The sequence below is a fragment of the Rhynchophorus ferrugineus genome, unplaced genomic scaffold (genome assembly GCF_030347505.1).
Source record: "Rhynchophorus ferrugineus isolate W39M unplaced genomic scaffold, kcgeb_rfMv2 rfM1, whole genome shotgun sequence".
Lineage (NCBI taxonomy): Eukaryota > Metazoa > Arthropoda > Insecta > Coleoptera > Curculionidae > Rhynchophorus > Rhynchophorus ferrugineus.
Genome location: NW_027472580.1, coordinates 21,119,914 through 21,131,297, shown reverse-complemented (window position 1 = coordinate 21,131,297; position 11,384 = coordinate 21,119,914). Strand labels below are relative to the sequence as shown.

Sequence of the window (11,384 nt, the reverse complement as noted above, 5' to 3'; positions counted from 1 at the left end):
AACATGTCAGTACCGGTTACGGCATTATAAAAGTGATTATTTTAGTACTGAAAACAAAGAGGACAGAGGAGAGACGCTCTAGACAACCAAAAAAAAATTTAAGCCAATGATTTCAAGGCTTAAACTAAACCAAATGTATTGGCTGAAAACCTAAATTATCCTTAGATAACAAGGCTTTGCTGTATAAGTCAATACTTAGAACCCAAAACGAGTGTAATTCAAAATGTTAGCACAAAGTGCTCTGAAAGACTGTTGGTGCATCTCAATGCACCCGCCAAACAGTTAAATGAGCGCGATAACAGTGAAATGCGTGGGCTCAAACTCAGGTTAGTCTCTAGAATACCATTACGATTCGAATTTTGTACATCAGATCACTTACTGAAGCGATCTTCTACATGTTAGTATAGTTATATTACATAACGGAAATCATAAAAAAAACTTATTACCCGCGGCCAGATTATGGAGTTCCAAGAGATTAATAAAAAGAATGTTTTGAAGAATTTTGACATTGGGCAATATAGCCCACTGGAACAAACGCAAATACAATGTTAAAGGGCGACTCGATTACGTGTTCCGACTCATCAGACACCATTATATCACTTTTAAATAAAGTACGATAAAATAAGAAGGAATAGTCTGCTTCCGGTTAAAAATTAATTTTACCTATTTACAAATCGTAAATGGCACTATATTCTACGTCATCTATAACGTGCATTGACTGTTTTACTGGAAACGCTATAGACAAAATATTTTATTTTATAGCCTCATGAAACAGTAATATAGTTGATAACAGGTCAATTGAAAAGTCCCCGGCCTACCATAGTAAAACATATTTTTTTTTTTGCAAAATTAGTTTTTTTTTTATTCAACATAATTCCCTTCAAAGGTGATACACTGATTATAGAGACCTTCCAACTAATAGATACCATTTTTGTAGTACGATTTGTCATTTGCATCAAAATAGGCCTCTTCATTCGACGAAAATTTCTTCCCAACGAGCATTCATTTGAGATCTGAGAACAGGAAATAATCGCTGGGGGCCAGATCTGGAGAATACTGTGGATGAGGAAGCAATTCGAAGCCCAATTCATGGACTTTTGCCATCGTTTTCACTGACTTGTGATACGACGCATTGTCTTGGTGAAGTGGCACTTTCTTTTGCTTCAAATGCGGCCGTTTTTCGGCGATTTCGTACTTCAAACAGTCCAATAACGCTATGTAATAGTCTCTGTTGATGGTCCTTCCTTTTAAAAGGTAGTCAATGAAAATTATTCCATGGGCATCCCAAAATATAGGCGCCATAATCTCGCCAACTGACTGTTGCATTTTCCCATGCTTTGGAGCGGGTTCATCGTCACGAATGACTGTCGATTGGACTTCAGAGTGAACAACATCTTTTGGTAGTCCTAAAATCCATGCGCATCCCAAAATACAGAAGCCATAACCTTGCCAGCCGACTGTTGCGTTTTCCCACGATTTGGAACGGGTTCATCGTCTCGGATGACCGTCGATTGGACTTATGATGTTTCATCCATTTTCACATATCGACGCAAAAACTCGGGTTTATTACGCTTGATTATCTTCAAACACTGCTCCGAATCATTAACTCGTTGTTGTTTTTGGTCAAAAGAGAGCTCGCGCGGCACCCACTTTGCACAGACCTTTCTCATACCCAAATATTCGTGAATGATATGATATACACGTTCAGTTCCTTTAGAGTGTTTTGAGTTTAAAGTTTTTTGCTATTTCATTCAATTTCAATTTACGATCATTTAAAATCATTTTGTAAATTTTTGTAATGTCTTCGTCGGTAAGAACCTCTTTTGGGCATCCACTGCGTTCATTCACCGTTCGGTACTCATTTCACCACGTCTAAACTTAGCATACCGATCCTTGATGGTTGATTTTCCTGGGGCAGTTTCTAGAAACGCGGTACCAAGTTTTTGCTTCAACTATAACCTTTCTCTTCAAAAAGCAATATTTTATCGACACGCGAAATTCCTTTTATTCATCTGTTTCACAATAACAAAAGTTGCTTCACTTAAAATGCTATAATTCACAAACTAATGATCTGACACCTGCTAAATTTATACACCCATCTTTTGAAGGTTAGCGCGAACTAAAAACCATATGGATTTAATTCTATTAGCGCCATCTATGTGCCAGGTCGGGAACTTTTCAATTGACCTGTTATTTGCGATTGGAATATGCGAATCGACAACATAAAACCGAATTATGTTTTCTAAATTCTTGCTTGACATTGGCAACGGAAATATTTCGGAAAAAGAAGGTAAGATAACAATTCCAAATAACCTTTGTGACACTGTGGGGATCTGAAACTCTTGCGAACAAATAAATAAATAAATAATCATTTAATAATATTCCGTAATATTTTTCATTTAAAAATTGGTCTAATTGTAATATCCATCTCTACACAATACAGACGATCATCAAATTCTAACAATCTTACTAAACAGTGGCAATAATCGTAATAATATTTGTAATAACAAGACATATATTACCAAATTTAAATTATTGTAGTAGGTAAAAAAACAAGTAAAATAAAAATTAAGACTTTTTATTTTATTTAAATCACAGTCTCAATACTCAATAAATCACTTCATAAATATAATATATTCTAGAATGTACATACTTTTATAACACCATATTTATTTTATAATTACATTATTTTTATTATTAATTAATTAATTAATTAATAATATATTAAAGATATTTATTTAACAATTACACGTTTTTAATCACAATTATATTTTTCTTCAATAAAAAAATTACGAATTTTAAATTTTATTAATTCCCCAAATAAAAAAATCTAAAAATTACAAAATTATAATTATTGTTTTTTAACTTTTTTTACAGGATGAACTTTGCTTCTTAGTTTTCGGCATATTCTCCTAAGAATAAAGATAACAGCGTATAAAACAATTGACACCATCACTGTAAGCACGAGCATCACATCTAAGAGATAATATTGATACCACGGTATATTGATTCCGCCTACTCGAAGATGACGGGCTCCATTGTTCCTCACTACATACTCCATCCAATAAACAGCCGTATCCTTGGGCTTCATAGGTCTGTCATGAAACAATTTCGATCTTCGTTGGACGTTTTCTCTATATTTAGGATTATTCAACAGTTCGTTGATAAGATAACTTAGTCGTTCTTCCGTGAAATTGGTATCATGATAGTCGAGTTTTAGTGCGTATCCGGCATACTGTGCCCGCTCAGCATTAGCTGGCTGATCACCAAATACCGGAATAGCCAGGATCGGTACACCATGGTATATCGTTTCTGTTGTACTTAGCAGTCCACCGTGAGTAATAAACAGTCTAACATTGGGATGGGCTAAGAAAAAAATAATATTATTTATTAAATAAGCTAAAAAATATAACAAAATTATTCATTGCTTGCATCACAAGTCAAAAGATTGAAGTAAACAGTCTATCATAATTTAGATAGAGGCAAGTTAAATTTGGATAACAGTATGTTCGCGTTGGATCCCACACAATTTGACGATCGCTCAAAAAAAGACTCATGTCGATTGGTGCAAAGAAATGCTTAAGAAATTCAACCACGGTGCTTCGAAAGATGTTTATAAAATCGTGACAGGCGATGAATCATGACATCGTGACGGTACTACGAGAGTAAGCAGCAGTCGACTGTATGGGAGTTCCAAGATGAACCAAATCCAACAAAAGTTGTTCGCGCACGAAGCACGGGAAAACTGGTCATATTGCAACAGTGCCTCTAGAGGATCGTAGAACAGTAAATTCTGATTGGTACACAACCATTTGTTTGCCAAAAGTCTTTGGTGAAATAAGTAAAACAAACAAGAGACGCCGGATTGTTCTTCATCAATGACAATGCGAACTCTCACACATCGGCTCAAACAAGAGACTATTTGAGCACTCAAAACATCGAATTGATGGGTCATCCGCCGTACAGCCCTGATTTGGCACCCGATGACATCTTTTTGTTCCCATTCGTGAAGAATAAACTGCGTATTCAACGATTTTCATCGCTCGAAGAAGCTACTAGAGCGTTCAAAAATCATGTTTTGAAGATACCTCGTTCGGAATGGAATAAAGGCTTTGAAAATTGGTTTAAACGTATGCAAAACATTATCGATCATCGTGGCCAGTACTTTGAAAAACAATAAAAATATATTCGCAGCTTAACTTTTTTTCCCTATTCTCGAAATATAAATAGTGACCCTCGTATAAAGATAAATAAAAGGTCTCAGATGTTTTATATCATAAAATTTAAAATGATTTTCCACAATAACTCAGCTATTTTTTCTTTCGTAACTTACAAGTGTTCTAGGAATATTCTCAAAATAATAATTATCCCACGAACGTTTCTTAAACTCGAAAAATAGCCAAAAGTAAGCAGTGTTTTTATTTTTAATTGTCGCATTCGAATAATAACAACTATGGTGCAAAAACAATGAATCCAGAGTACTATTCTGATAATATAAAATTTAAGTTTGGTTCCTCCTAAGAATTATATATTTATACTATGTAGTGAGAGAAAGATTATGTGTTGATATACCCCTATTCTAATAGTCGTAACGTTTATAATTAACTCATTTATGCATCTATTTTTCTTCATTCTTAGGAACATTTCCTAAGGACACAAAGTATTCCTTGGTCAACGTTCAAAACCACCATTAATCCTCAGATAACCACACAGAATGTTCCTTAGTCGGTGTTCAAACTAACTATTAATCCTCAGGTAAGTAGCATACTATGACTGACAGCGAAAACTGGATCTACTACGACAATCTCAAGCGCAAAAAAATATGAATGAGACACGGAGGGTCGCTCACATCAACACTGAATGTTATAGTTCAATGAAGTACAGCTTGGATAACACTCAGTTTAGAAATGCTTAAAAAATGTGAAAATAGATTGACGATTGGAGCGCTGCCAGACAAACATCGTTCTTTCAACACGGTATCGCCATGTTCCAAAAAGACAGAAAAAAGTCGTAGAACAGGATGGAACAAATTTTGATTAATATAAATATTACGACTTTAACTCAAGATATGTTTTGAAAATAAAAAAAATGAACACAACACCAAAAATTGCTTCATTATTAGAAAGCATTAAACCAACATTCCCCCATACTCTGGATATCGCTTCAGCCAACTTAATTCTCTTTCCCATCTTTATTGCTTATATACACATTTTAAAACCCGCTTGGGTCGGTAAATTGTCTTTTCCAAGCCGCAAATTGTTAAGACTTTCAACGGAATGTCTTTGTCTTCTGTCTATACCTTTGTCTGCATATCTTCAAAGAATAATACTAATCAGTTTCCAAACAATCCTTTGGCTTAGTCCGAAAGAAGGGTTTATGGAAGATCGGTAATTGAGCACGGCATTGAAAAAGTGAAAAAGTAGTTATTTTTATAATATATCGAAATGTAGGGCAATTTTTGCATGACATCTAAAAATCCAATTCAAATTCTACCACAAAATCGAAAGCATCTATGATTAAATATTAATGTGCAATAAGTTCCAAATGTATATTATATTAAAAACACATTAATTATATTACCTAAAATATCCTGTTGTGGTAACCATTTCTTGATCAACATATTTGATGGTTTCCCAGGTAAGTCCTCCTCGAATTTCCAAATAACCTTTTGTTTCAACCTTCCCAAAACATTCAAGAATATTTTCTTCCTATCATCGGGCATGTTTTTACTCTTCAAGTTCGATCCCATGCTGAAGTAAACGACACCATCTTTAGCACTATCCAGAAAGTCTTGCAAATCCTGAGGGAGCTTCTTCGGTGGATCAATATGATAGCCGCCGATTTCCACCATGGACGGTACTAAAGGTTGAGGGGCGTAGATACTCGTGTGAGAGTTCAGCAGAACTAACGAAGCGTTAAAATATGAATCGTAAATGTTTGGCGGGTTTTCGAGAACACTATTAACTAGTTGCTGATGTTGAGGTAAACTGATATAAAACGCCAGAAAATAATCTACCACATAAAAGAAGAGATTCTTCGTTCGTTCCAGAAAAGTCATTGGTTCCGTGGGATTTCCTGACGCGAAGAAATGTCGTATATAGGAAATCTCGCTCGGGTTACCAACCGTGGGGTTAATCCAACTGTTTGGGCCGAGACTGAACAATATAATCAATGGACAGTTGAATACGGCAGAGAATACCTTCAGAGCATCGTTCTGGAAATGTTCCATTATAACTGCGTCGTATTTTTCATTAGAGTTCAGGAGCTGCAGTATTTTTGGATGGTGCATGGTTGCGTTGGTACTGTCCACAAATATGGTCATCATTAACTTCATCATAGTTAAAAAGCTTTTTTTGTTAATTTCAAATGGATTAAATTCAACCATTGCCTCTACAAAAAAAGCATAGTGATTTTTGTAATAATTAAGGGCATAACCTTTCTGAAACTATAAAGCAAAATGTTTTCGTCTAATCACGTTAGTATTTAACGATAAAAATGTTAATCAATATTTATTAAAATCTAAATTTTTAACGCCATTAATTGTATTTCATTAGAAAGCTATTTTAGGTATATAAACGAGAAATTTTTCCAAAGTTTGATTCGTCTCTTGTTCAAAAGATACAAAAACTAGTGGTAATAAAGAACTGACAACAGTTTAGATATACTTTTCAATATCATCTTAGTTATTGAAAACATATGAAAATACATTAGAAGATAAACTATGATTCTATGCATAGGGTGGGGCAAAATCCCCGCTACCATGTGACGCAATTTCCACTGAGTGGCAATAATGGAATAAATAAATATTGTCATTATTTCTGCTCATGCTTGTGGCGTATATGTATCCGTAATAAAATTTGAACGTCTATACAACACGAAGGTTAAAGTGAAACTAACTCCCGTCACATAACCACGATGGCGCGCAATCAAAATGGCAGAGGGACTTTTGCCCCAAGATGGCATGCAACCAAAACGGTAGCGTGACTTTTGCACCACCCTACATATATTATAGAAAACATTTCAGGGCATCACAATTTTTGATGAATTTAAGATCCAATACGATATAACACAACGGTGTCTTTTTTAAGAAGCCTGAAAGAAGCAGTTTACCAGGTTTAATAAACTCTCTTGCTTTTTGTGTCGATGAGACTGCAAAGACAGAGCAAATCACAAGGTCATAAAGAGTTAACAGCCTAGGGAGCTTAGAGTTGATAAGGGGAATGTCCTCTAGGAAACATTGGTACCTCCGCATAAAGTTATTTTATCACAGCTACACACAATTTTGGGATAAATCAAGCAACTTGTAAAATCACCTCCCAATAATAGAGTAAAATTACTTCCCAAAACCATTTGAAGCTTTAGGTTACCTAAGGAGCCCAAAAATATATTTTCTTCATTTTCACTTCTAGTACATTCCGGAAAACTTGGGAGATGAAGAGCAAGGTGAACAAATTCTCAAGTTCTTTAAAAAGATGGAGAGAAGATACCAAAGAAACTGAAGAACCTCAAATCTTTCTTCCCACAACCGAAAATATGCAAAGAGGTCTCTCACTTTGAAAACGGAAAAGGTTTTAGTATGAACATATATTAGATTAATAAATATGTATCAATGATGTTTGTAAATGAAATTATAATTTTCAAATCCTTTCTCTTTTATTTTAATTATTCTAATGTAATAACTTGCATAACATAGTTACCCAAATTGTCAAGCACACCCAAAAACATGAAGATTACGTCACAAGACAGCTCTCGGAATTGTGTTCAGACATGTGATGAGTTAAGAAAAACAAGAAAAATTAGGAACTCCAAAATCAAAATATAACCTTAACAAAATAAAAATATCTAATCATGAATCATGAACTTGTGTGAAAGGCCTATTGCCCAAGTCTAAGGAACAAAGAACTAAGTCAAGCCAGACAAGAAAGAAGATCATAAAAATATTGCAGTATCCAAATTAAAAGTATTGCCGGAAAATAAAAAGCCAGACTATATCTCCATAAGAACCCAATGGCTCCAGCTACTAGACGGACAACACATCATGAAGAACATCCAAAACAAGGAGTAGTCAGTTATTGATTAGATCAACCATCAAGGAAGGCCAGTTTTAATATAATTTTAAAAAATTATTAAACTATTTTTTATAAAAATGAAAAACGTTGCGAATTATACTACTAAACTACTGTTATGTTGCTTATCCTCTTTATAATACGCTTCCACTTTTACTGTTTATAAACAATGTTAACAATATCATCTTTTCTTCTTACAAAAGTATGTTTTATACTTTATATACTTTCTATATGCTTTACTTTTTAACTTAACTAAAAGTATCAACTTATTCTCATTATAGACAATATATTCGGACATTAAATATCACATAAAATATTAATATCTGAATCTGTGTAATCCCATAATGTTTCTATAAAAACAACTTAATTTTCTCAGAATTTTAATGACTACTATTAGTCAATGAATGTTTCCGTAAACGCTTTATAATCTTACTATTATTATCCATTATATAGAAAGAAATGGGTTCATTTCACTTATTCTATAAAATACAATAAACTGTTATAACAATAGTAAGATTTTAATATGTAATTGCATACTGTTATATAATCAATGGTTATTTATGACTTTGAATTTATTTCCTTCTTTATTATTATTATTATTATTATTTCCTTTATTTATTTAATTATAACAACTTATTTGACCAGATAGGCATTGAAAGATCATTACAAGCGATTAAGTGAATCATATACAACTGTAATACGAAAAAAATCGTAGTAGAAGAACCACCGAAAATGTCGGAGAAGCGTCACAAATGGTTGTATAGGCCACATTGGCAATAACGAAGGTTCTTAATCTTAAGTTGTTCGAACTGGGTCAGATCATTAACCCGACTCTCTACTGTCAAAAGCCGACTATTAAAAACAAACGCTACACCCCTACACCACATCCATCTTTAATATCTCAACAAAAATTAAAAGAAAAATAAACTGAGAAGTACAATGTATACCCCAGATCTCACTGCGTCTATCAATATTATTGTTCTGGTCTCTGCAGAACCATGTTAATAATGAAAAGCTATCTTCAAAAAAGGCTTGTGAGTATCACTCAGTTTAATTTTTCGAACAGGAAAATGGCGAAAAGGAAAACATTATTTGAAAGAAATTACTTTTTTCTCCGCTCCATTTTTTCAATTGTATATATGTTTAAATAGCTTTATTTTAAGGATAGTTTGGTGACCGTTGTTTACTTACTACTGAAGTTTTTTTATCGGATATTAATAAATGATTAAATATATGAATAAGTTTGCCGTACTACCAATTAATTGTTCACAGTGACTGCTTTTTTTATTTTAAAAATATAACCTACAATATACAGTCAATAGCATTTTTCATTTTTAACAACAACATATATTTTCGAAATTGTGTAGTGAAGAAGTTTAAACGTAGTTTAAAGTTTAGACTTTAGCTAAGATGTTTCACAGATAACTTGGATGTTTCTAAAAATAAAAACATGCCTGTATTCAAACAGTTTGATGACAAAATTGTTTTACTTATTGTTAAACTTTCACTAAATTTAATTGGCTATTACCTTAACATTATAACAAAAAGTCTATAATCGTTTTACAACACATTTCAAAATAATTTATTACACCGATTAACCAAAAGAATCAACAACATATATGTAACGCAGTCCTCGATAACGAATTAAACATAGATTAATATATACCATTTAAATAATAACTGAAATATAGTGACTTTAACAGCACAGTTTTGCAGTAACAATAAATTTTGACGCATAGTTTCAGAAAGGGCATCAATAGAATGTAAACATACTCTGCATTATTTCAGCAAAGCCTTCCAGTTCCAAGTCAGTAAAATTTCCCTTTGTTTTCAAGGGCTCTTTCTGTTTCGTAGGAGAAACAAAAGTGACATCGTGACCGGCATCGGCTAAGGCCTTCATTAGTTTGAAGTCCAGGATATAATGGCTGCCCGTGGACGTAGGAAATAATCCTAAATATCTCGCCGATTGGACGAAGTAGCACACGCACAAAATCACCAACACCGGTTTCCACATCGTGCTCTCACTTGTCGACGAAATGCACAGTAGATTCAAAACAACAATGATAAAAATTTTGGACGGGATCTGCGATTTATAATACATGGCGAGATAAACCAATAAATTATCAGTAATTGCTTAGTGGTTGAGCGCCGAGGACTATTATTGAAAATTGTTTTATGCAATTAAAAATACGACATTAAAATTAAGCGGATGAGAACGAGCTTGTTACATATTTTGTTTTATTATTATGCAATAATGAAAAATATCAACTGTAAGTAAAATCAGTTTCGGATATATCCCAATAAAAAAGCAGGCAGCAACGGCCATCAAATCATACCTACCAATGGATGTTTAAAAAATACAATAAAGGCAATATACTATAAGTATACAATAAACAAATATAAATAAGGAAATTTATCTGTAAAGGATACTTGCTTTCGCCATTATTGTGCACATTTGCCTCACACAGTTATTGCTTAACTTTTCTGTTCCTTAACCTTTTTCAAAATTGAAAATGTACTTATGTAAATAACTGAAATGTCTGTCGTTAACAGGTACGTCAAACATAAACAGAGCCGGCTGGTTGGCGCATGTATCTTGTTAAAGCGTTATGACTCGCCAGTCGGTAGACTTAATACCGAGGATCGTGGTTCGAATCGAACCTACTTCATTATAACAGGTCAATTGAAAAGTCCCCGGCCTACCATAGTAAAACACATTTTTTGGCAAAATTAGTTTTTTTATCAACATAATTCCCTTCAAGCGTGATACACTGATTATAGCGACCCTCCATAGCGTTAAATACCATTTTTGTAGTACGATTTGTCCTTTGCTTCAAAATAGGCCTCAGTTTCGGCGATCACCTCTTCATTCGACGAAAATTTCTTCCCAGCGAGCATTCTTTTGAGATCTGAATACAGAAAATAATCTATCTATACACACACACACACGCTATCTAGAGACAGAAATATTTTATGTGAAAAATCAGTATTCTAAAAATCGCCTAAGACATTTATTTTCGTTCATTACTTTAGTATTTATTCATGTACTTTAGGAACATTTCCTAAAGACAAAAAATGTTCCTTAGTTCGTCCAAAACAATCTGAACTGGGAGCCTTCATTAAATTTAGGAAATGGATTATATTTAAAAGAAAATAAAAATCACTGGATTATTCGAAATGTAAAAAGCCAAAAAAACTTGCCGTTGATAGTAGAATCAGCAAAATTCAGTGAAATATAAGTTGTTGAATGTATTATTACAAAAAATAGCTTTCTAACCAGTAACAGTAGCTGTTAAAGCTTGAATGGGATATTCTGCA

General features: G+C 33.5%; 2 protein-coding genes across 2 annotated transcripts in view; both read right to left on the bottom strand.

The window, feature by feature from the left end:
• LOC143206226 (cytochrome b5 reductase 4) overlaps positions 1–11,384 on the bottom strand; it is a 227,083-nt gene that overhangs the window by 175,922 nt on the left and 39,777 nt on the right. The gene's annotated exons all lie outside the window — the stretch shown is intronic.
• Positions 2,563–10,140, bottom strand: LOC143206348 (UDP-glycosyltransferase UGT5). The gene is made up of 3 exons (XM_076419040.1): positions 9,840–10,140; positions 5,581–6,390; positions 2,563–3,366 (listed from the first exon to the last, which is right to left on the bottom strand). The coding sequence occupies exons 1-3, from the start codon at positions 10,078–10,080 to the stop codon at positions 2,852–2,854; spliced, it is 1,566 nt and encodes a 521-aa protein (XP_076275155.1). The 5' UTR covers positions 10,081–10,140; the 3' UTR covers positions 2,563–2,851.